A 26,565-nucleotide genomic window follows, 5' to 3' on the forward strand; every position below is an offset into this window, starting at 1 on the left:
GGCAATTACTGCCTACAGAGGGAGCTGTGTTATGGGGCGGAGGAAACGTTTGCACTTCTTCGATGAAGAGGAGCTAGCGTCTGAAAAAACTCAAGGCGACAGGTCAGATTTTTTGTCAGTTCGAATTCTAGGAAACTGCTGTGGCACCAGCAGTACCAGACTCAGAGCGTGACATGGCGCAGAATGATTTGATGAGCAATGCGGAGGACGTGGCAGACCAGGTAAGCAGTGCACAAGGCCCTCGCGGCTACGGCAGAACCAGACAGGAGTCATCATTGAATTAAGGGGAGGGAGTCTTCTCACTTTTTCAAGATATCGAAACTAGAATGTGGATAAAAAAAGTGAATGTATATTAATGAACAATGATGGTGTGTGTAGTCTCTTCCCGTTTGAGTTATTCTTCAATCGTACAGTCATGAAGCCGAAACAGTTGCAGTAGTGGCTCCCTCTGGTTTAGCTTTCGAAAATACTTCTGCTCCGTATGTATGGGTTTCAGCGGTTACATTCGTCCACATTTGGTACATTTCCGACGCTGTGTTCTTACTCTTAGAAACGCCAATAATTGTTTTCGAAACATATGCTGATATGCCCCTGACATAATTGTTATAATAAAAAAATATAGCAGTTATGCTTACACACAGGTGTTAGGCGCAAGCTATATGGCTGATTAGCACATGTGGCCGCCAATGTCTTCCATCTATCTTTGAAAACAAGCAATGTAAACATGGAGATATGGCCGTGTGGGAACACGAACCATATAAAGGTGTGTCTTAGTTGAACTTTTTTAGTTTTTAGAAAATCGTTAAGCTTAAATGAAAGATACGTTCCTTATGTTTCCAAAAACGTACCGCAAGCGATATGTTAATGTGTAGACCAGTGTCGGGGCTCTTAACAAAACTCACCCAGTCAGAAGATACTATCATCAATAGGTAAGCGGTGGACTGCTAAATCAGTTAGTGTCTATGAATTGTCTACCTCAGGCTGTTGGCAGTAAACACAGTAACATGGATAGTCAGATTAATATAATAGTTTGTTTAAAACGTTTACATGCTTTGCAAGAAATATTATAATCCTGTTCACATGGAAATCTGAAATCAGGCTACCTGATGGGATTTAAATACATTTAAGAAAAACGCCAATCAGAAAATAAACATTCTACCACAGAGACAATTTTATTTTTGTGAATCTGTAGCCTTGTGTAGCCTTCCACAAGCTTCCCACAATAAGTTGGGTGAATTTTGGCCCATTCCTGCTGACAGAGCCGGTGTAACTGACTCAGGTTTGTAGGCCCTCTTGCTCTCACATGCTTTTTCAGTTCTGCCCACATTTTCTATTGGACTGAGGTCAGGGCTTTGTGATGGCCACTCCAAAACCTTGACTTTGTTGTCCTTAAGCCATTTTACCACAACTTTGGAAGTATGCTTGGGTTCATTGTCCATTTGGAAGACCCATTTGCAACCAAGCTTTAACTTCCTGACTGATGTCTTGATGTTGTTTCAATATATCCACATAATTCCCCCTCATGTTGCCATCTATTTTGTGAAGTGCACCAGTCCCCCCTGCAGCAAAGCACCCCCACAACATGATGCTAGTACCCCCACAACATGATGCTGCCACCCCCGTGCTTCACAGTTGGGATGGTGATCTTCAGCTTGCAAGCCTCCATCATTTTCCTCCAAACAGAACAATGGTCATTATGGCCATACAGTTACATTTTTGTTTCATGAGACCAGAGGACATTTCTCCAAAAAGTACGATCTTTGTCCCCATGTGCAATTGCGAACCGTTGTCTGGCTTTTTTATGACCGTTTTGGAGCAGTGGCTTCTTCCTTGCTGAGCGGCCTTTCAGGTTATGTCGATATACTCGTTTTACTGTGTGTATATAGATACTTTTGTACCTGTTTCCTCCAGCAACTTCACAGGGTCCTTTGTTGTTCTGGGATTCATTTGCACTTTTTGCAAGTACCTTCATTTCTAGGAGACAGAACGTGTCTCCTTCCTGAGTGGTATGATGGCTGCGTGGTCCCATGGTGTTTATACTTGCGTACTATTGTTTGTACAGATGAACGTGGTACATTCAGGCGTTTGGAAATTCCTCCTAAGGATGAACCAGACTTGTGGAAGTCTACCATTTTTTTTCTGAGATCTTGGCTGATTTCTTTTGATTTTCCCATGTCAAGCAAAGAGGCACTGAGTTTGAAGGTAGGCCTTGAAACACATCCACAGGTACACCTCAAATTGACTCACATAATGCCAATCAGAAGCTTCTAAAGCCATGACATCGTTTTCTGGTATTTTCCCAGCTGTTTAACCCTTTCACACGTACCATCACTTCCATCGAATTGGGGATAGTTTAACCAAAATATGTTACAAGGCCTAGAATTGCCTTGTTAAGCAAAATTCATCAAATTCACGGGCTTAACTTCCCGTGGAAATTTACTGTTAATTTACGATCCTTTGCATCCCTAACTGCTATATGTAACTATCGATTTCCCCCCCCCCCCCCATATCACTGTTAGCCTACATTCTAGTGTACTGATATATCCTAGCCTATAGCCTAACATCAGAGGGACAGTACAAGCACTACTGCAACAGTGCACCCTCCCTTCACCGATCCTCTGTAGACACAACCGGCTAGTTTGTAATTCTGCTTATAAGAATACATACCCGGTAAGCAAATCATCTTCTCCTGGCTCCAACCAGCGGCAATGCTGGGGGCAATCCAGTTTGTCTGTTATTATGCTAATGCATCCCAGAGGATGTCATATTAACCTGAGACATTCAACACTTGTGACTGGACAGAAGACGACCTGCCTGAAACGCCACTAATGACTACAATAGTTGACCTTAGATACTGATCTTGGGTCAATTTAGCATTTTCCTCACTCATGGTTAAGGTTTGGATTGAGGGAGGGATCCTAGATATGTACCTAGGGAAAACTTAACCTCACACCTGCAACTGCATGTGTTGTGACTGAGCTACTCTCTCTGACTAACCATTTAATCAACCACTTCCTCTTTTCTGGCAGTTCCTGAGAGTGACCAAACAATACCTTCCTCACGTGGCACGCCTGTGTCTGATCAGCACCTTCCTGGAGGACGGCATTCGCATGTGGTTTCAGTGGAATGAGCAGCGGGACTACATTGAGGCCACCTGGAGCTGTGGCTACTTTCTGGCCGCCTGCTTCGTGTTACTGAACCTGCTAGGACAGCTAGGTGAGTTACTTGAACCTGTTACTGAACCTACGAGAACCGTTGCACTGTAAAGCTTTTCCCTGCGTTGCCAGCTTAATACTGTAATTTTGCTTTACCGCAGAGATGCTCTAATGTATTTGACAGTACTATTTTCCTTACTGTAAAAAGATATTGCAGCTCCCTGCTGTACATTTTAATGGATGCTGTAATGTTTTACAGTAAGCAAAATAGTACTGTCAAATACATTACAGGATCTCTTCTCACCAATTAGGAAAAGCATAGAAAAATAAAGAATTAGAATGAGGGATGAGCACTAGTTACTCTGTGGGTAAAAAGACAGGTGACAAGGGACATATCAAGCTTTTGTGTGTGTGGTCATCCAAACTCAGTGAGCTCTTGGAGGAATGGGGCAATGTAGGGGTTGAGAACAGCTGGCTTCCTCTGGGCCACCTTGTCATGCACTTTGTCCCATCTTCAGGGTTCATCTTGGGTTAATTCAAACCAGGAATCTGTACAGCCATATATCCAATATAGTTTATCGACTCAATTGAGGCATTGAACAAATGCAAATAAGACAGCTAGATACACCTACTTCAAACCTTTGCTAACTAGACTGATCAAAAATATAAATGTAAAGTGTTGGTACTAGGGATGCAAAATATATCTGTGAACATCGGAATAGGACGATATTAGCTAAAAATGCCAACATCAGTATCGGCCCGATGTCTGGTTTTTCCACATCAGCGTTAAACTAATGTCAAAGCTTACATGCATACGTAGGTACATGACTTAATGACGCCACATAAAATGTTCACTCCATGTGCAACACAGCATTCCTAACCTAGCCCAAAATGGCTGCTGTGTGGCTCGAGCACTAATTTGAAAGAGTAAGAATATTTCAGCGAGACAACTCAAAGGCGAAATCCATTAATGACAAATTAATGGAATTCATTGCCATTGACAATCAACCGTTTTGTCATGGTTGGTGTGGGCCTTTGCGACCGGTTGAGCACCGGTACACACTAACGTTACCACGTTATTGTTCAGATGTTGCCTTACTGGAATTACACTGTGATATCGTCACTGCTATTAGCTTCACAACGTACTATGGAATGCCGTTTGGGTCTTTGCATATCAAAAAAGATGCACGTCAAATAACACTATTTGACAATAACACTTTGACGCGTTAAATAAGCTTTTAATTTGACCCATCAAGTAATACCGTTCTATTATAGAATGTTGTCTTCTGAATTTGCACGTGCAAGCCAAGCGCCACCACTATTATCAGTAGCACTGTCAAAGCTGTAAAAAAAAAATATGCAAACATTGGCCACGAACAATGTGTTTACAATACCACGAAGGTAATAAAGCATTATTTGTTTGACCGCAACTTCTGGGGTAGCTAGCTAGCTTTAGCTTGGTACCTAGATAGCACCAATACAACCAGCCTGAAAACAATGACCAGTAGAAACTGCATTCATTTTTACTTTTCTTAGAAAGGATTTAGTAGTCCTTGTGATTTAAGTATTAGCTTGGTAGCCACTTGTTTTTCGCCTATTGAAATTGAACTTCAGTTAATGTAAATAAATTGCTAGCCAGTTAATTATCCCTTTTGCCCAAAGCTAACGTTATAAGCAGCCAGATAGCTTCATCTGGCTAGTGAGGCTTGACCTGACCTGGTTGTGTGTTGTGAAGATAGCCACAATAAGGATTAGGCACAAGAGGAGTTTGCCTTCAAAATAAAAGTACCTCTTTGAAAGTGATGCAGAAGGTTACAATTGGTGGAATCATGCCATATTTAGACTAGATAATGTTAAACAAGGTTGGAATGTGAAGCAATTAAGTGGGGGTTCAGTCAACTCAGTGACACCCACAGAACACAACTGTTATGCAAATATTAGCGTTGTAGCTCTTATCGCGGGACTGTGACTTGTGGGAAATCACCTCCCCAGTCAGCCTATTGAGTGTATTGACATTCATATTGCACTGTACAGCTTTACCTAAGGATTGGGGATCAATGAAATGGGGTAACAGTCTACTTAATACCCAATATATTTTTCCCCAGCGTCGTCCTCAGAGTTATCAGGCTCCTAAACATCCACACAGTATTGTTTCTCCTCAAATAGTGTTCAATACACACTGGTTGACAATAAATGTGGCTCAATTCAGTTGTTTCAGAGTCTGAGCCATGATGCTAATGTTCTCTGGGTGTCACTGAGCAGACTGATAACCCATGTCATTGAGCCACAATCCTAAATAAACTGTACTAGAATGCTTAAAAGGCCGCAGGATTTTTGGCAAGGAAAATATTGGATATCGGTATTGGCCAAAAAATGTCATATCGGTGCATCACTCGTTGGTACCATGTTTCATGAGCTGAAAAAGGAGATCCCAGAATTGCATGTGTCTGCACCTATTTGTCTCTACAGTCCCGTAAGGTGTATTTTTACCTGTGTTTTTAAAATCTGATTCTACTGCGTGCATCAGTTACCTGATGTGGAATAGAGTTCCATGTAGTCATGGATCTACAGTTGAAGTCTGAAGTTTACATGCACTTAGGTTGGAGTCATTGTTTTTCAACCACTCCGAAAATGTCTTAACAAATTATATTTTTGGCAAGTCGGTTAGGACATCTACTTTGCATGACACAAGTCATTTTTCCAAAAATTGTTTACAGACGGATTATTTCACTTATAATTCAACATATCACAATTCTAGTGGGTCAGAAGTTTACATACACTAAGTTGACTGTGCCTTTAACCTCTTGAAACTCCCCATCCCGGATCCGGGATTGTGACTAAGCCTCAGGCTCATTAGCATAACGCAACGTTAACGATTTCTGAAAATCGCAAATAAAATTAAAATAATGCGTTTGCTCTCAAGCTTAGCCTTTTCTTAACAACACTATCATCTCAGATTTTCAAAATATGCTTTTGAACCATAGAAATTGACTAATTTGTGTAAGAGTATGCAAAGCTAGCATAGCATTTTGTGTAGCATGTAGCACGCAACATTTTCACAAAAGCCAGATAACCAAATAAATAAAATCATTTACCTTTGAAGAGCTTCTGATGTTTTCAATGAGGAGACTCCCAGCCACATACCAAATGCGCAGTGTTTCCTGAAAGCGTCTGTGTGTAGGAGAAATCGTTCCGTTTTCTACATTGCGCCTGGCTACCGAAACGAACCGAAAATGCAGTCACCTACAACGTGAAACTTTTTCCGGATTAACTACATAATATCGACCGAAACATGGCAAACGTTGTTTGGAATCAATCCTCAAGGTGTTTTTTCACATATCTCTTCATTGACATGCAGTTCTTGGAAGCTTGCTTCTCTCTCTCTCTGCCCCATGGAAAAATACTGGCAGGTGACTTTTGCGCACCAATTTCGGCGCAGGACACCGGGCGGACACGTGGTAAATGTGGTCTCTTATGGTCAATCTTCCAATGATCTGCCTACAAATACGTCACAATGCTGCAGACACCTTGGGGAAACGACAGAAAGGGCAGACTCATTCCTCTTGCGTTCACAGCCATATAAGGAGATCATGAAAGACAGAGCCTCAAAAATCCTTGTCATTTCCTGGATGCCAAGTCATCTTGGTTTTGCCTGAAGCTCACGTTAAAGGGCACGCACAGAGAAGATATTTGTATTTCTGGACACGTCAGAGTGTTTTCTTTCGAACAGTAGCAATTATATGCATAGTCGAGCATCTTTTTGTGACAAAATATCTTGTTTAAAACGGGAACGTTTTTCTTCCAAAAATGAAATAGCGCCACCATAAGTGTAAGAGGTTAACCAGCTTGGAAAATTCCAGAAAATGATTTCATGGCTTTAGAAGCTTCTGACATAATTTGGGTCAATTGGAGGTGTAGCTGAGGATGTAATTCAAGGCCTACCTTCAAATTCAGTATCCCTTTGTCAAGGTATTGGAGTGGCAATCACAAAGCCCTGACCATAGAAAATTTGTGGGCAGAACTGAAAAAGTGTGTGCAAGCAAGGAGGCCTACAAACCTGACTTAGTTACACACATCATGGGAAAATTGTAGACCTCCAAGTCTGGTTGATCCTGGGAGCAATTTCCAAACACCTAAAGGTATAAACACCATGTGACCAAGCAGCCATCATACCGCTCAGGAAGGAGACGTGTTCGTTCTCCAAGAGACGTACTTTGTTGCGAAAAATGCAAATCAATCCAAGAACAGCAAAGGAACTTGTGAAGATGCTGGAGGAAACAACAGGTACAAAAGTATCTATCCACAGTAAAAACGAGTCATATCGGTATGACCTGAAAGGCCGCTCAGCATAGAAGGAGCCACTGCTCCAAAACCACCATTTAAAAAGCCTGATAACAGTTTGCAACTGCACATGGGGACAAAGGTTGTACTTTTTGAAGAAATGGCCTCTGGTCTGATGAAACAAAAATTGAGCTGTTTGGCCATAATGACCATCGTTATGTTTGGAGGATAAAGAGGGAGGCTGGAAAGCTGAAGAACACCATCCCAACCGTGAAGCACAGGGGTGGCAGCATCATGTTGTGGGGGTGCTTTGCTGCAGAAGAGACTGGTGCACTTAATAAAATAGATCGTATCATGAGGAAGGAAAATTGTGGATATATTGAAGCAGAATTTCAACACATCAGTCAGGAAGTTAAAGTTTGGTCGCAAATGGGTCTTCCAAATGGACAATTACCCCAAACATACTTCCAAAGTTGTGGCAAAATGGCATAAGGACAATGAAGTCAAGGTATTGGAGTGGCCATCACAAAGCCCTGACCTCAATCCTATAGACAATTAGTGGGTGGAACTGAAAGTGTGTGCAAGAAAGGAGACCTACAAGCCTGACTCAGTGACACCAGATCTGTCAGGAGGAATGGGCCAAAATTCACCCAACTTATTGTGGGAAGTTTGTGGAAGGCTACACATTTCTTGACCCAAGTAAAACAATTTAAAGGTGTTGCTACCAAATACTAATTGAGTGTTTGTCAACTTCTGACCCACTGGGAATGTGATGAAAGAAATAAAACCTGAAATAATTCTCTCTACTATTATTCTGACGTTTCACATTCTTAACATAAAGTGGTGATCCTAACTGACCTAAGACTGGGAATTTTTTCTTGGATTAAAATGTCAGGAATTGTGAAACTGAATTTAAATGTATGTGGCTAAGGTGTATGTAAACCTCCAAGTTCAACTGTATGTAAACTCGGCAACAACAAAAAAGTCCTCACTTTTAACTGTGTTTATTTTCAACGAACTTAACCTGTAAATATTTGTATGAACATAAGATTCAACAACTGAGACATAAACTGATCAAGTTCCAAAGACATGTGACTAACAAATGGAATGTCCCTGAACAAAGGGAGGGTCAAAATAAAGTAAACGGTCAGTATCTGGTGGCCTCCAGCTGCATTAAGTACTGTAGTGCATCTCCTCATGGATTGCACCAGATTTACCAGTTCTTACTGTGAGTTGTTACCCCACTCTTCCACCAAGGCACCTGCAAGTTTCCGGACATATCTGGGGGGAATGGCCCTAGCCCTCACCCTCCGATCCAACAGGTCCCAGATGTGCTCAATGGGATTGAGATTCGGCCTCTTCGCTGGCAATGGCAGAACTGACATTCCTGTCTTGTAGGAAATCGCATACAGAACAAGCAGTATGGCTGGTTGCATTGTCATACTCGAGGGTCATGTCAGGATGAGACTGCAGGATGGGTACCACATGAGGGAGGAGGATGTCTTCCCTGTAACATACAGCGTTGAGTATGTAAATCCCTAGGCTATTGACTTCTCCAATAGCTAATTGGAGTCAGCTAACCTGGAGTCCAATCAATGAGATGCGATTGGAGATGTTGGTTAGTTGCATTGCCCTATAAATAACACAAGTTTGTTTGCTTTTCACAAGCATTGCCTGATGTGAACCATGCCTTGAACAAAAGAGATCTCAGAATATTAAGAATTGTTGACCTGGGAAGGATCACCAAAGTATCTCAAAGCCTTGATGTTAATTAGTCCACGGTAAAACAAATTGTCTATAAATGGAGAAATATCAGCATGGTTGCTACGCTCCCTAGGAGTGGCCGTCCTGCTAAGATGATTGCAAGAGCACAGTGCAGAAAAGTCAAGGAGGATAAGTAGAATCCTACAATGTCAGCAAAGGAGTTACAGAAATCTCTGGAATTTTCTAACATCTCTGACGTTTATCAAATTTTATTTATCACATGTACATGGTTAGCAGATGTTAATGCGAGTGTAGTGAAATGCTTGTGCTTCTAGTTCTGACAATGCAGTAACAACCAACGAGTAATCTAATCTAACAATTCCACAACAACTACCTTATACACACAAGTGTAAAGGGATGAAGAATATGTACATACCAATATATGGATGAGTCATGGTACAGAACGGCATAGGCAAGATGCAGTAGATGGTATAGAGTACAGTATATACATATGAGATGAGTAATGTAGGGTATGTAAACATAAAAGTGGCATTGTTTAAAGTGGCTAGTGATACATTTTTGTGGCTGGAGTTGAATCAGTATGTTGGCAGCAGCCACTCAATGTTAGTGATGGCTGTTTAACAGTCTGATGGCCTTGAGATAGAAGCTGTTTTTCAATCTCTCGGTCCCTGCTTTGATGTACCTGTACTGACCTCTCCTTCTGGATGATAGCGGGGTGAACAGGCAGTGGCTCGGGTGGTTGTTGTGCTTGATGATCTTTATGGCCTTCCTGTGACATCTGGTGGTATAGGTGTCCTGGAGGGCAGGTAGTTTGCCCCCGGTGATGCTTTGTGCAGATCTCACTACCCTCTGGAGAGCCTTACGGTTGTGGGCGGAGCAGTTGCCGTACCAGGCGGTGATACAGCCCGCCAGGATGCTCTCGATTATGCATCTGTAAAAGTGTTTTTGGTGACAAGCCAAATTTCTTCAGCCTCCACGCTGTCTGTGTGGGTGGACCAATCCAGTTTGTTCGTGATGTGTACGCCGAGGAACTTAACTTTCCACCCTCTCCACTACTGTCCTGTCGATGTGGTTAGGGGGGTGCTCCCTCTGCTGTTTCCTGAAGCCCACAATCATCTCCTTTGTTTTGTTGACTGAGTGTGAGGTTATTTTTCTGACACCACACTCCGAGGGCCCTGACCACCTCCCTGTAGGCAGTCTTGTCATTGTTGTTAATCAAGCCTACCACAGTAGTGTCGTCTGCAAACTTGATGATTGAGTTGGAGGCGTGCATGGCCACGCAGTCGTGGGAGTACAGGAAAGCGCTCAGAACGCACCCTTGTGGGGCCCCACTGTTGAGGATCAGCGGGGTGGAGATGTTACCTACCCTCACCACCTGTGGGCGGCACAGTCAGGATGTCCAGTACGCAGTTGCACAGGGTGGGCTTGAGACCCAGGGTCTCGAGCTTGATGAGTTTGGAGGGTACTAATGGTGTTAAATGCTGAGCTGTAGTCGATGAATAGTATTCTCACATAGGTATTCCTCTTGTCCAAATGGATTAGGGCAGTGTGGTTGCGATTGCGTCGTCTGTGGACCTATTTGGGCGGTAAGCAAATTGAAGTGGGTCTAGGGTGTCAGGTAGAGTGGAGGTGATATGGTCCTTGACTAGTCTCTCAAAGCACTTCATGATGATGGAAGTGAATGCTACCGGGCGGTAGTCGTTCAGCTCCGTTACCTTAGCTTTCTTCGGAACAGGAACAATGGTGGCCCTCTTGAAGCATGTGGGAACAGCAGACTGGGATAAGGTTTGATTGAATGTCCGTAAACACACCATCCAGCTGGTCTGCGCATGCTCTGAGGACGCGGCTGGGAATGCCGTCTGGGCCTGCAGCCTTGCGAGGGTTGACACGTTTAAATGTTTTACTCACGTCGGCTGCAGTGAAGGAGAGTCCACAGGTTTTGGTAGTGGACTGTGTCATTGGCACTGTATTGTCCTCAAAGCGAGCAAAGAAGTTGTTTAGTTTGTCTGGGAGCAAGACATCCTGGTCCGTGCTGGGGCTGGTTTTCTTTTTGTAATCCGTGATTGACTGTAGACCCTGCCACAACTCTCGTGTCTGAGCCGTTGAATCTACTTTGTCTCTATACGGAGGCTTACCTTGTTTGATTGCCTTGCGGAGGGAATAGCTACACTGTTTGTATTATGTGGTTTCCAGTTTACATAGAATCAAATAGTTTGTTCAGGGCCGTTTGTCTGCTTGGGGGGGAATATATGCGGCTGTGATTTATAATCTGATCATCAAGGTCACAATAGACACAGTCTGCTTAAAACATGTCTATTATGTTATTATGATCACACCACGTCTAGTTAATAATAAGGCATACCCCCCCGCCCCTCTTCTTCCCAGAAAGATGCTTGTTTCTGTCGGCTACGATAGTGTGTCTCGAAGTGAGCCATGTTTCCGTGAGGCAAAGAACGTTAGTCTCTTATGTCTTTCTGGCATGCTACACTTGCACGTATTTCATCAACCTTGCTGTCAAGAGACTGGACATTGGCGAGTAGTATGCTTGTGAGCGACGTGCCCGTCTCCGGAGCCTGACCAGAAGACCGGCTTGCCCCTTTTTATGGCAAAGTTGTTTTGGTTTGCCGGCTGGGATCCGCTCCATTGTCCTGGGTGTTGGGCAAATCATAGGATCCGCTTCGGGAAAGTAGTGTTCCTGGTCGTAATGATGTTGAGTTGACGTTGCCGTTGTTCTTATATCCAGTAGTTCCTCCCAACTGTATGTAATAAAACCTAAGATTACCTTTGGTACCAATGTAAGAAATAACAGGTAAAAAACAAAATAGGAAAGCGAAGCGGCCATCTCTGTCGGCGCCGGAAGTAAGATACGTAAAACACTAAACAAGAATGGTGTTCATGGGAGGACACCACGGAAGAAGCCACTGCTGTCCAAAAAAACATTGCTGCTCGTCTGAGGTTTGCAGTAGTGCACCGGGATGTTCCACAGCGCTAATGGCAAACTATTCTGTGGACAGATGAAACTACAGTTGAGTTGTTTGGAAGGCACAGCACACCAACATCAAAACCTCATCCCAACTGTAAAGTATGGTGGAGGGAGCATCATTTACATTTAAGTCATTTAGCAGACGCTCTTATCCAGAGCGACTTACATCATAATTTGGGGCTGTCTCAGGGTCTGGAAAACTTGCTATCATCGACGGAAAAAATGAATTCCCAAGCTTAGCCTTACATTTTCCTGCAAAATGTCTTGATATCTGTCCGCCAATTGAAGCTCAACAGAAGTTGGGTGACGCAACAGGACGACAACCCAAAAGACAGAAGTAAATCAACAGAATAGTTTTAACAGAAATTACGCCATCTGGAGTGGCTCAGTCAGTCCTGACCTCAACCTGATTGAGATGCTGTGGCATGACCTCGAGCAGTTCACACCAGACATCCAAGAATATTGCTGAACTGAAACAGTTTTATAAAAAGGAATGATCTGCAACTACAGAAAACGTTTGGTTGAGGTTATTGCTGCTAAATGAGGGTCAACCAGTTATTAAATCCAAGGTTTCACACACCTTTTCCACCCTGCACTTTGATTGTTTACACGGTGTGTTCAATAGACATGTTTTAAGCAGACTGTGTCTATTGTGACCTAGATGATCAGATCAAATTGTATGACCAATTTATGCAGAAATCCAGGTATTTCCAAAGGTTCACATGCAATAAAATTTACTTTATACAAGGTCCCACAGTTGACAGTGCATGTCAGAGCAAAAACCAAGCCATGCGGTCGAAGGAATTGTCTGTAGAGCTCTGAGACAGGATTGTGTCGAGACACAGATTTGGGGAATGGTACCTAAACATGTCTGCAGCATTGACGGTCCCCAAGAACACGGTGACCTCCATCATTCTTAAGTAGAAGAAGTTTGGAATCACCAAGGTTCTTCATAGAGCTGGCCTCCTGGCAAAACTGTGCAATTGGGGGAGAAGGGCCTTGGCCTTGACCAAGAACCCGATGGTTGCTCTGACAGAGCTCCAGAGTTCTTCTGTAGAGATGGGAGAATCTTCCAGAAGGACAACCATCTCTGCAGCACTCCAACAATCAGACCTTTACGGTTGAGTGGCCAAGCGGAAGTCATGCCTCAGTAAAAGGCACATGACAGTCCTCTTGGAGTTTGCCAAAAGGCACCTAAAGGACTCTGACCATGATAAACAAGGTTGTCAGGTCTGATGAAACTCTTTGGCCTGAATGCAAGCGTCATGTCTGGAGTAAACCTGGCACCATCCCTACGTTTGTTGGTGGCAGCATGCATGCTGTTGATGTTTTTCAATGGTAGGAACTGGGAGACCATTCAGGATCGTGAGAAAGATGAATGGCGCAAAGTACAGAGGGAGCCTTGATGAAAATGTGCTCAGGACCTCAGAATGGTATCAAGGTTCACCTTCCAACAGGACAAAGACCCTATACACACAGCCAACACAATGCAGGAGTGGCTTCGGAACAAGTCTCTGAATGTCCTTGAGTGGCCCAGCCAGAGCCCGGTCTTGAACCTGAACGAACATCTCTGGAGAGACCTGTAAAAAGCTGTGCAGCGACGCTCTCCATCTAACCTGACAGAGCTGGAGAGGCTCTGCAGAGAATGGGAGAAGCTCCCCATTTTTTTATACACTTGCAAACATTTCTAACCCTGTTTTGTTTGTCATTATGGGGTATTGTGTTGATTGGGGGGGGCTGGCTAGCTATTATTTCATCAATTTTAGAACAAGTCTAACTTAACAATGAGGTTAAAGTTGAGGTCTGAATGTCCTCCAGAGAATTGAATGTTCATTCCTCAACCATAAGGCACCTCCTACGTCAGTTTTGAGAATTTAGAAGTGCGGCCAACCGGCCTCAACTGCAGACCACGTGTAATCACGCCAGCCCAGGACCTCCACATCTGTTTTTTCACCTGCGGAACTGTCTGAGACCTTCCATCCGGACAGCTGATGAAACAGAGTATGTCAACCATTGAGCAGGTTTGGGGTGCTCTGGATCGCCATGTATGACTTCGTGCTCCAGTTCACGCCAATATCCAGCAACTTCTCACAGCCATTGAAGAGTGGGACAACATTCCACAGGCCACGATCAACAGCCTGATCAACTCTATGCAAAGGAAATAGTCGCACCAGATACTGACTGGTTTTCTGATCCACGCCCTACCTTTTTTTAAAGGTACTGTATCTGTGACCAACAGATGCATATCTATATTCCCAGTGATGTGAAATCCATAGATTAGGGTGTAATGAATTTATTTCAATTGACTCATTTCCTTATTTGAACTGTAGCTCAGTAAAGTCTTGGAAATTGTTGCATGTTGCGCTTTATATTTTTGTTCAGTGTATAAACAAATCAAGGTAGCTGCTGAAAATATATTTCCACTTCAAGATATTTACTAAAATAGTCGGAGCATCATGCGTCTCACCCGACAGCATGAGGTTGGCGCCTGAGACGGATTATTTGAATCTACAGTAGGCATACGATATAACTGTTAAACAGTGTTATGTACATTTTTACATGAGGCTTCCAATTAGTTATAGTATTTTTCTCAGCTTTTTACCCACGGTACAGTGTAGTCTAAAGCATCCATGCTGTGAAACACTTGAAATTACAGGAAAGTCTTAGTGTCGGTGAGTTAGTAAACATTCTAGAGCACCTAGGTTAGCTCCTGAACCTACCAGGACAATTAGGGGAGTTACTGAACCTACTCGGACAGCTAGGTGTGAGAGGCTAGTTGTTCACTATGTAGTGAATATGTTGGTGCAATGCCTGGGGAGACTGCTAGTAGGGCTGGGAATTGCCAGGGACATTGCAATACGATTATTATCACGATTCTTATGTGCCGAGACGATATGTATTGCAATTCTCACGATTCTATATGTATTGCGATTTGATGTTCCAAACATATTGCTCACTATATGTCTGCTGCAGAGAGATGAGAAAGCATGTTAAAATAAGTTTTGATCACTCATTGAAATAAGTGCTGAAAACATGTCGGCTAACTTTAATACAAAGAAAACGCTAAAGGATGAATAATACCGGAGTTTTGGCACAGGTACAGCCGACTAGTGCTAGCTAACACTACCTATCAGTCATATCGATATAATATCCTGATGCGTTACTGTATTGATTTTATTCCCCATCACTATCTAGCAGATGAGGGATTGCAAGTTGCAGTTAAGTTGGGCCCTGAGAACTGGCCTAGGGAGGGAGAGAATCCAGGCTGTATCACATCCGGCCGTGATTTGTAGTCCCGTAGGGCGGCGCACAATTGTCCCAGGGTAGGCCGTCATTGTAAATAATAATTTGTTCTTAACTGACTTGCCTCGTTAAATATTTTTCTCTCTTTCAAACAGGTGGCTGTGTCCTTATCCTCAGTAGGAATTTTGTCCAGTATGCTTGCTTTGCGTTATTTGGAATCCTTTCTTTACAGGTAAGTCTAAACTTGTTTTTAATTGTATATGGGCTGAATACAGCAGAAGATGAAACCATTCATTATACTATATTCTGTTTACAGTCTTTATAATTAATTAATTAAATACATAAGGGAAACCAGAGTCTCACTTAATCATCTTACCATTTCAGACTATTGCCTACAGCATTTTATGGGATCTTAAATTCTTGATGAGGTGAGTCGTTTGATTGTCTTTTTCAAATTAACCAATGAGTGCAAAGTTGGTGGTCATAAGTCTTTTAAACAAATTCAAGGTATTGGAGTGGTATCACAAAGCCCTGAGCTCAATCCTACAGAAAATGAGTGGGTTGAACTGAAAAAGTGTGTGCGAGCAAGGAGGCCGTCAATCCTGATTCAGTTACACCCGCTCTGTCAGGAGGAATGTGCCAAAATTCACCTAATTTATTGTGGAAGGCTACCTGAAATGCTTGACCCAAGTTAAGCAATTTGAAGGCAATTCTATCAAATACTAATTGAGTGTATGTCAACTTCTGACCCTCTGGGAATGTGATGAAATAAATAAATCATACTCTACTATTTTTCTGACATTTCACATTCTTACAATAAAGTGATGATCCTAACTGACCGAAGACAGAATTTTTACTAGGATAAAAATTTTGCAATTGTGGAACGGAGTTTAAATGTATTTGACCTAGGTGTATGTAAACTTCCGACTTACACTGGAATAAATTTGTGCCAAGGTTGCAAGTCCTATATACAGTGGGGCAAAAAAGTATTTAGTCAGCCACCAATTGTGCAAGTTCTCCCACTTAAAAAGATGAGGTCTGTCATTTTCATCATAGGTACACTATGACAGACAAAATGAGAGAGAAAATCACATTGTAGGATTTTTAATGAATTTATTTGCAAATTATGGTGGAAAATAAGTATTTGGTCAATATATTCAGCCAGTGGAGAATGTGAAATGCTTTATTGAAAAGTTCATTATCCAGGTGTTAATACATGTTATAATTATTCTAAATACAAGTTCAATCTGTACTTAAATGCATATAGGGTGTGCATTATAAAATGAGGGGAGAGAGGTGTAGAAGGGAACGAGGTAAGAACAGAGGTAGACAGCATATGATTAATGAATTAGTGCTACCCTAATATTCTCTCAGTTCATCACAATTACATAGTGTTTCCTAACTAGCCTTGGGCCGAAGGGTATCTTAAGTGGTTGAGGTGGCGATGACGGGACTGGATTCCCCTCTCATATCAAAACATACCTGCAGACGAGAGACCGATGGATAGAGAGAGCATGATTAAGCATGATTTTATTCTAACACGGTCAGTCATCAGGAGGTGAAATGCAAAACTGATCTTGGATCATTACCTCTGGGACTACTACATCTCTCTGTTTTTCAATGTAAAGCATCTCTTTAACAATACTTCCTGTTGACCTGACCTCTCACCTATGATCATGCTGTGTCAGCCAGTTCAGATGCGGGAGGGGTTCACCGACACAACTGATATGACCTAGAGGATTTAGGGAGGAGAGGGATGAAGTGAAAGAGACTTAATTGTGTGTGTGGTCTCACCTGCTTGTGGACAAAGAGTAGTTTATGCTGAAAAACACGTGAGGACAAACAATGGAAGATAATGTCATTATTAGACATAAATACCACTTGACGCTTGATGACTTGATCATTTGAATCCGCTGTGTAGTGCTAAGGCAAAACAAAAGTGCACAGGTGTTTGAAGCATTCCGTAATGCCACAGCATTCCGTAATGCCTCTGTACTTAAATGGTGATTATTCCAACTCTGAAATGCTGCAGATCTGCCCATAGACGAGGTAGGAACATATCCCACACAGAGGAGGTGGATAGAATTCGACAGGTCAATGTACCCCCCCTTCCTCCCTCAACTGTACATGTGAGACAGGTTCCATGTACAACAAGACAGGCAGAGGGGAAAAAGAACAGTTTAATTACCTCTGGTTATGGAATAACGCTTCCACGGTCTGTTCCTTAGACAGTGAACATCTGGCAATATCTACATTTTTGACCCCTTGATCAGCTCATACTCAAAGTACAGAAAATAGCTTATTTTATAGATATGAAAACAATAACTTGCAATATGACCATTCAATCTAAAGCAGCAGATGTCATTTTCAGGATATGTCAATACAGCACAGAAAGCTTAGCACTGGACTGGTATTGTGGTTGTTCGTGAGGTGATGGGAAATAAGCAATATGGATACAAAATAATATGCTTGCCTGTTGTATCTTGAAAAAAAAGCATTGGAATTTAAAGTGTAATGTTTAACCTATTAACCTTCAACTGGTAATACATAAATAATGAAGAACTCCAATTTCATACTTATTCCTAGACAAATTTTCAATGATGTAAGAATAAAGAAGTTTAAATAACTCTTTAATGTCTTTTTCAAATCTAAACTCAACAAAAAAAGAAACCTCTCACTGTCAACTGCGTTTATTTGTATGAACATAAGATTCAACAACTGAGACACAAACTGAACAAGTTCCACAGACGTGACTATCAGAAATGTAATAATGGGTCCCTGAACAAAGGGAGGGTCAAAATAAAGTAAACAGTCAGTATTTGGTGGCCACCAGCTGCATTAATTACTGCAGTGCATCTTCTCATGGACTTCATCAGATTTGCCAGTTCTTGCTGTGAGATGTTACCCCACTCTTGCACCAAGGCACTTGCAAGTTCCCAGACATTTCTGGAGGGGAATGGCCCCAGCCCTCACCCTCCGATCCAACAGGTCCCAGACGTGCTCAATGGGATTGAGACCCGGGCTCTTCGCTGGCTATGGCAGAACACTGACATTCCTGTCTTGCAGGAAATCACGCACAGAACGAGCATTAAAATCTAATTTTATTTGTCACATACACATGGTTAGCAGATGTTAATGCGAGTGTAGCGAAATGCTTGTGCTTCTAGTTCCGACAATGCAGTAATAACCAACAAGTAATCTAACAATTCCAAAACTAATTTCTTATACACAGTGTAACAGGATAAAGAATATGTACATAAAGGTATGAATGAGTGATGGTGCAGAGCAGCATAGGCAAGATACAGTAGATGGTATTGAGTACAGTATAAACATATGAGATGAGTATGTAAACAAAGTGGCATAGTTAAAGTGGCAAGTGATAAATGTATTACATAAGGATGCAGTAGATATAGAGTACAGTATATACGTATACATATGAGATGAATAATGTAGGGTATATAAACATTATATTAGGTAGCATTGTTTAAAGTGGCTAGTGATATATTTTACATCCTTTCCCATCAATTCCCATTATTGAAGTGTCTGGAGTTGAGTCAGTGTGTTGGCAGCAGCCACTTAATGTTAGTGGTTGCTGTTTAACAGTCTGATGGCCTTGAGATAGAAGCTGTTTTTCAGTCTCTCGGTCCCAGCTTTGATGCACCTGTACTGACCTCGCCTTCTGGATGATAGCGGGGTGAACAGGCAGTGGCTCGGGTGGGTGTTGTCCTTGATGATCTTTATGGCCTTCCTGTAACATCGGGTGGTGTAGGTGTCCTGGAGGGCAGGTAGTTTGCCCCCGGTGATACGTTGTGCAGACCTCACTACCCTCTGGAGAGCCTTACGGTTGTGGGCGGAGCAGTTGCCGTACCAGGCGGTGATACAGCCCGCCAGGATGCTCTCGATTGTGCATCTGTAGAAGTTTGAGTGTTTTTAGTGACAAGCCAAATTTCTTCAGCCTCCTGAGGTTGAAGAGGCGCTGCTGCGCCTTCATGATGCTGTCTGTGTGAGTGGACCAATTCAGTTTGTCTGTGACGTGTATGCCGAGGAACTTAACTTACTACCCTCTCCACTACTGTTCCATCGATGTGGATAGGGGGTGTTCCCTCTGCTGTTTCCTGAAGTCCACAATCATCTCCTTAGTTTTGTTGACGTTGAGTGTGAGGTTATTTTCCTGACACCACACTCCGAGGGCCCTCACCACCTCCCTGTAGGCCGTCTCGTCGTTGTTGGTAATCAAGCCTACCACTGTTGTGTCGTCCGCAAACTTGATGATTGAGTTGGAGGCGTGCGTGGCCACGCAGTCGTGGGTGAACAGGGAGTACAGGAGAGGGCTCAGAACGCACCCTTGTGGGGCCCCAGTGTTGAGGATCAGCGGGGTGGAGATGTTGTTGCCTACCCTCACCACCTGGGGGCGGCCTGTCAGGTTGTCCAGTACCCAGTTGCACAGGGCGGGGTCGAGACCCAGGGTCTCGAGCTTGATGACGAGCTTGGAGGGTACTATGGTGTTAAATGCCGAGCTGCAGTCGATGAACAGCATTCTCACATAGGTATTCCTCTTGTCCAGATGGGTTAGGGCAGTGTGGTTGAGATTGCGTCGTCTGTGGACCTATTTGGGCGGTAAGCTAATTGGAGTGGGTCTAGGGTGTCAGGTAGGGTGGAGGTGATATGGTCCTTGACTTGTCTCTCAAAGCACTTCATGATGACGGAAGTGAGTGCTACGGGGCGGTAGTCGTTTAGCTCAGTTACCTTAGCTTTCTTGGGAACAGGAACAATGGTGGCCCTCTTGAAGCATGTGGGAACAGCAGACTGGTATAGGGATTGATTGAATATGTCCGTAAACACACCAGCCAGCTGGTCTGCGCATGCTCTGAGGGCGCGGCTGGGGATGCCGTCTTGGCCTGCAGCCTTGCGAGGGTTAACACGTTTAAATGTTTTACTCACTTCGGCTGCAGTGAAGGAGAGACCGCATGTTTCCGTTGCAGGCCGTGTCAGTGGCACTGTATTGTCCTCAAAGCGGGCAAAAAAGTTATTTAGTCTGCCTGGGAGCAAGACATCCTGGTCCGCGACTGAGCTGGATTTCTTCTTATAGTCCGTGATTGACTGTAGACCCTGCCACATACCGCTTGTGTCTGAGCCGTTAATTTGAGATTCTACTTTGTCTCTATACTGACGCTTAGCTTGTTTGATAGCCTTACGGAGGGAATAGCTGCACTGTTTGTATTCGGTCATATTACCAGTCACCTTGCCTTATTAAAAGCAGTGGTTCGCGCTTTCAGTTTCACGCAAATGCTGCCATCAATCCACGGTTTCTGGTTAGGGAATGTTTTAATCGTTGCTATGGGAACGACATCTTCAACGCACGTTCTAATGAACTCGCACACCGAATCAGCGTATTCGTCAATGTTGTTGCCTGACGCAATACGAAACATGTCCCAGTCCACGTGATGGAAGCAGTCTTGGAGTGTGGAATCAGCTTGGTCGGACCAGCATTGGACAGACCTCAGCGTGGGAGCTTCTTGTTTCAGTTTCTGTCTGTAGGCAGGGATCAGCAAAATGGAGTCGGTCAGCTTTTCCGAAAGGGGGGCAGGGCAGGGCCTTATATGCGTCGCGGAAGTTAGAATAACAGTGATCCAAGGTTTTGCCAGCCCTGGTGGCGCAATCGATATGCTGATACATTTTAGGGAGTCTTGTTTTCAGATTAGCCTTGTTAAAATCCCCAGCTACAATGAATGCAGCCTCAGGATGTATGGATTCCAGTCAAATAAAGTTAGTTAGAGTCAAATAAAGTTCGTTCAGAGCCATCGATGTGTCTGCTTGGGGGGGGATATATACGGCTGTGATTATAATCGAAGAGAATTCTCTTGGTAGATAATGCGGTCTGCATTTGATTGTGAGGAATTCTAAATCAGGTGAACAGAAGGATTTGAGTTCCTTTATGTTTCTGTGATCACACCACGTCTCGTTAGCCATAAGGCATACGCCCCCGCCCCTCTTCTTACCAGAAAGGTGTTTCTGTCGGCGCGATGCGTGGAGAAATCCTCTGGCTGCACCGCCACCGAAAGCGTCTCTCCAGTGAGCCATGTTTCCGTGAAGCAAAGAACATTACAGTCTCTGTCCCTCTGGAATGCTACCCTTGCTCGGATTTCAACAACCTTGTTGTCAAGAGACTGGACATTGGCGAGAAGAATGCTAGGAAGTGGGGCACGATTTGCCCGTCTACGTAGTCTGACCAGAAGACCGCCTCGTTTCCCTCTTTTTCGAAGTCGTTTTTTTTGGGTCGCCGGCTGGGATCCATTCCGTTGTCCTGGTTGAAAGGCAGAACACAGGATCCGCTTCGCGAAAGTCATATTCTTGGTCGTACTGATGGTGATTTGACGCTGATCTTATATTCAGTAGTTCTTCTCGACTGTATGTAATGAAACCTAAAATGACCTGGGGAACTAATGTAAGAAATAACACGTAAAAAAAACTAAACTGCATAGTTTCCTAGGAACGCGAAGCGAGGCGGCCATCTCTGTCGGCGCCGGAAGTAATGTCTAGTGGCTTTGTTGTGCTGGAGGGTCATGTCAGGATGAGCCTGTAGGAAGGGTACCACATGAGGGAGGATGTCTTCCCTGTAACGCACAGCGTTGAGATTGCCTACAATGACAAGCCCAGTCCAATGATGCTGTGACACAAAACCGTGACTCGTCAGTGTCGAGCACTTCTTGCCAGTCCTGTCTGGTCCAGCGACGGTGGGGGTGTGCCCATAGGCGACGTTGTTGACGGTGATGTAAGGCAGGTCCTCACCAGACAACAGGCCTACAAGCCCTCAGTCTAGCCTCTCTCAGCCTTTTGAGGACAGTCTGAGCATTGGAGGGATTGTGCGTTCCTGGTGTAACTCGGGCAGTTGTTGTTTCCATCCTGTGCCTGTCCCGCAGGGGTGATGTTTGGCTGTACCGATCCTGTACAGGTGTTGTTACACGTGGTCTGCCACTGCGAGGATGATCTGCTATCCGACCTGTCTTCCTGTAGAGCTGTCTTAGGCGTCTCACAGTACGGACATTGCAATTTATTGCCCTGCCCACAACTGCAGTCCGCATGCCTAAGGCGCGTTCACGCAGATTAGCAGGGACCCTGGGCATCTTTCTTCTAGTGTTATTTCAGAGTCAGTAGAAAGGCCTCTTTAGTGTCTGAAGTTTTCATAACTGTGACCTTAATTTCCTTCTGTCTATAAGCTGTTAGTGTCTTAATGACCGTTCCACAGGGGCATGTTCATTATTTATGGTTCTTTGAACAAGCATGGGAAACGGTGTTTAAACCCTTTACCATGAAGATCTGTGAATTTCTTTGGATTTTTACACTTTCTTTGAAAGACAGGGTCCTGATAAAGGGACGTTTCTTTTTTTGCTGAGTTTACGATTTGTATCAATGTGGATGAGAGATGGGTGCAGGAAAAAGCAATGCAACGAAGCTGGATCATTCTGGCAATGATACCTGCACCATCTACACTCTGCAAAGACTTCGCCATTGTACACGATGGCCCATTGCTCTGAGACTTCCTTTGACCATTCTAAAGCCCACATGGGGCATCCTTGCATTCCCTGACAGACATATTGTGTTCTTTCATCCTTCTGTAACAACGCTAACTGTTACACTGTCATGAAATATGATTATATATTGACTGTGAAACAAATAGGACATGGCCGGCTTATGAGTTGCCATGAAAGAAAGTTAGATTAATTAAACTGAAAATGGCGAGAACAGGCATTCGTAGCTAAATGATTTTGTTTAGCTTGAGAATAATAATTGCATGATTCATTCTATGGTATGTATGTAATATAGTACAATGTTATGAACCGACACTGAATCGTAGGAGCTATGTAAAAGCTGGACGGAAGAATGCCCAGTGCGGCTTACCTGAGATGCCATCACACAGTTCTTCGTAGTTGTCTGCAGAGTCGATAGAGCGCGTCCTTGTGGTAGCTTGCAACTCAAAGTAATTACTTTTTAAATAAGTTACCTTACATGTTTTGCTGGCTGACAATTTGTTAGCTACACTGTCCACATAGCATATCATTACAGCAGTATGTACCAGTATGTTAGCTACCTAACCTACCTAACGTTAGTAGTTATACATCAAACTTGACAGTTTATTAACTATAGGCTATCTAACTACCCAACGTTTATGGACTTGATTATTCCTGTCATTCTTAGCTTAGCTAAATGGTATTGTCGGTGTGCGTTCTCAATGGACATTCGGGTGCTTTCGTAAATTCGTTCTGACTATCTACTCCGATTTCAGAGCACTCTCGTCTGAGTGTACCAGAGCTCGGGAATTATGAATTTACGAGCGCTCAACACCCGTTGATTATGGCCAGTGTCGGTAAACGTCGGCAAAAATGTATAATTAAATTGTTTCCTGCAGCACAATTACAATTAACAGAACATGCCTAACCAGCTCTGCTTGGGTGAGTAAAATGGTCAGTGGTCTCATTTGTGTATGGAAGTAACTAGGAAGCTAGCCAACGTTAGCTTGGGTGCTTGACTGCCTCGGCCCGAACGTCCAGTGTGTTCTCCGAGAGCGAAACGGTCTGAATTTACCGAGGGTTTTTCATGGACTAAAAGCACCATAATATTAATCAAATTAAGCAAGTGCCAGTCAACCGTTTGGACACACCTACTCATTCCTGGATGTTTCTATAGTTTTACTATTTTCTACATTGTGAAATAATATTGAAGACATCACAACTATGAAATAACACATATGGAATCAGTTACAAGGACAGCCTACTCCTTCCTCCCCATTAAAAATTGAACCCCAGTCTCACGTGTGTCTGCAATATGGAAGACTATCAAATACTTCTCAAATATGCCCTCTAGTGGTCAAACTAGCAGTAACAGAAAAAAATGGCTGAGAATTAAATGAGGTGCCACAGAATGCTGAGGCAGCACGCAAGGTGTGCCGCAGTATGACGCAACTTTTAAAGGAGGAACCACTGTACATCTCTGTGCAAAACTGCAAATACACTTGCTTTGTTTAACTCTTTCTCCCTCTCACTCTGCCTCCTCCTTTCCAGGAACCTGGCCCTGGGCGGGGGGCTCCTGCTGTTGCTAGCCGAGTCGCGTGGGGAGGGGAAGAGCATGTTTGCTGGGGTGCCGTCAATGGGAGAGCACTCGCCCAAGCAGTACATGCAGCTGGGAGGACGGGTTCTCCTGGTGCTCATGTTCATGACCCTGCTGCACTTTGACCCCAGCTTCATCTCTGTGAGTTCTGAGCTCCTGCATACCGATTCAAATCGCATTTGTTCTTTACTTTTGATTCAGCATTTGATCGAGCCTGCCTGGATGAGGGTGTTTATTTAAATTGATTTATTTATTTTACTTTTGGGACTTCCATTGGTTTCATTGCGAGCTCAATCAAGCACCTCATGTATTTGAAAAAAACATTTGATTCTATTTGAACCCGGGTCTAAACTGTTTGTCTCAGGCAGTCAGCTTGTATTCCCTTATTTATTAATTAACATTTTATTAAAACTACTTTTGACTAGGGGTGCCTGGACAATAGTAGCGCACTATATAAAGTATAGGTTGCCATTTGGGATGCAACCATATCAACATGCTACTGTAAGCCTGGTACGAGTTTGAATGAACATTGACTGCTGTCCTACTGTACACCTTCCGCTCATTTTAGATTCTGCAGAACCTGGTGGGCACAGCTCTGATCGTGCTGGTGGCAATCGGCTTCAAGACCAAGCTGGCCGCCCTCACCCTGGTGTTGTGGCTGTTTGCCGTCAACGTATACTTCAATGCCTTCTGGATGGTGCCCGCCTACAAGCCCATGCACGACTTCCTCAAGTACGACTTCTTCCAGACCATGTCTGTGATCGGTGGGCTGCTACTGATTGTGGCTCTGGGGCCCGGTGGGGTGTCCATGGACGAAAAGAAGAAGTTGTGGTGAAACTCGACCCAAGTTACCAGGACCGACAGGACAGGGACCCACCTTACCGAACATGGCCTAAGCAGTACGCACCTCCTCCCTCTACCCCCCTCCCCTCAGCACTGTCTCATTCTCCCTCGCTAACTTTTCTGTGACTGTCCTCCACAGGCACCTTTACAAATGGTTTGCAGTCTTTATTTTGCTACTGTAGCTCGTCGTGACATGGCCATCTCTCGATTTGGGGATATCCAATACATCAAATGTTTTTTTCTTTTAAAACAAATATATATTTTAGTGACCAATTTTCAAGTTATTTTCTTTAATGGTGTATTTGTACAATTTATATACTGTAATTCTTTCATGCTTCTTTTGCTATTTTTTTTGTGCGCATCTTTTGTCTATGCTTTCAATAATGCCAGCCCTTAACTAAAGACACAACCCACTGTTTTAGAGGACAAGTTTTACACTCTTGTGTGTAAATGATGGTAGCTGCTTTTGTGCTGATTTGAGTTAGCACAGAATAGATACATTACTATATTTATGGTTAGGTAGGTTTCTATGAAGGGGCAAATGCAGTACTTTCTATCAAATATTTTAAGTTAGGATGAACAAGGGATAAAAAAGTACCTTTTGGCTAGTTGCATAATTTGACAGTTCAATGAACTGGGGCGGCAGGTAGCCTAGTGGTTAGAGCGTTGAGCCAGTAATCAAAAGGTTGCTAGATCAAATCCCCGAGCTGACAAGGTAAAAATCTGTCGTCCTGCCCCTGTACAAGGCAGTTAACCCGCTCTTCCTAGGCCGTCATTGTAAATAAGATTTGGTTCTTAACTGACTTGCATAGTTAAAATAAAAAGCATGTTAGCTGCTTTTTACTGTATTTGTCCACTTTCTGAGTTTCTCTGTGCCTTGTAGAATCCCATGAACACCTTAAGCCATTTAATGTACAGACACTTTCACATGAGGGGATTTCTATTCTGTTCTTTATTTAAATTTTGTCACAACTATGAGTCCTCATAGCATGTTAAACTATTCCATATGACAAATGTGAGTGCTGTCAATTGAGTCCAAAGTTTACAATTGGTTAATTATAGTATTCTATGTCATCCAGCACAACAGGGCCATTTAGCTTTAAAGCCCTCTATCATTGGTCTCACTCAGTGTTTTTCCATTTATTCATGTATGAGAAAAATAATGATTTTCTATTTGTTTTTGAATATTTATAAATCATAAACAAAAGCATAAACTCTGTGTTTATTATG

General features: G+C 43.3%; 1 protein-coding gene across 1 annotated transcript; it reads left to right on the forward strand.

The window, feature by feature from the left end:
• Positions 1–26,565, forward strand: surf4l (surfeit 4, like). The gene is made up of 6 exons (XM_064973878.1): positions 1–221; positions 3,030–3,216; positions 15,543–15,619; positions 15,772–15,815; positions 24,447–24,633; positions 25,061–26,565. The coding sequence occupies exons 1-6, from the start codon at positions 174–176 to the stop codon at positions 25,325–25,327; spliced, it is 810 nt and encodes a 269-aa protein (XP_064829950.1). The 5' UTR covers positions 1–173; the 3' UTR covers positions 25,328–26,565.

Source organism: Oncorhynchus masou, chromosome 1 (genome assembly GCF_036934945.1).
Source record: "Oncorhynchus masou masou isolate Uvic2021 chromosome 1, UVic_Omas_1.1, whole genome shotgun sequence".
In the NCBI taxonomy this organism is placed as follows: Eukaryota; Metazoa; Chordata; class Actinopteri; order Salmoniformes; family Salmonidae; genus Oncorhynchus; species Oncorhynchus masou.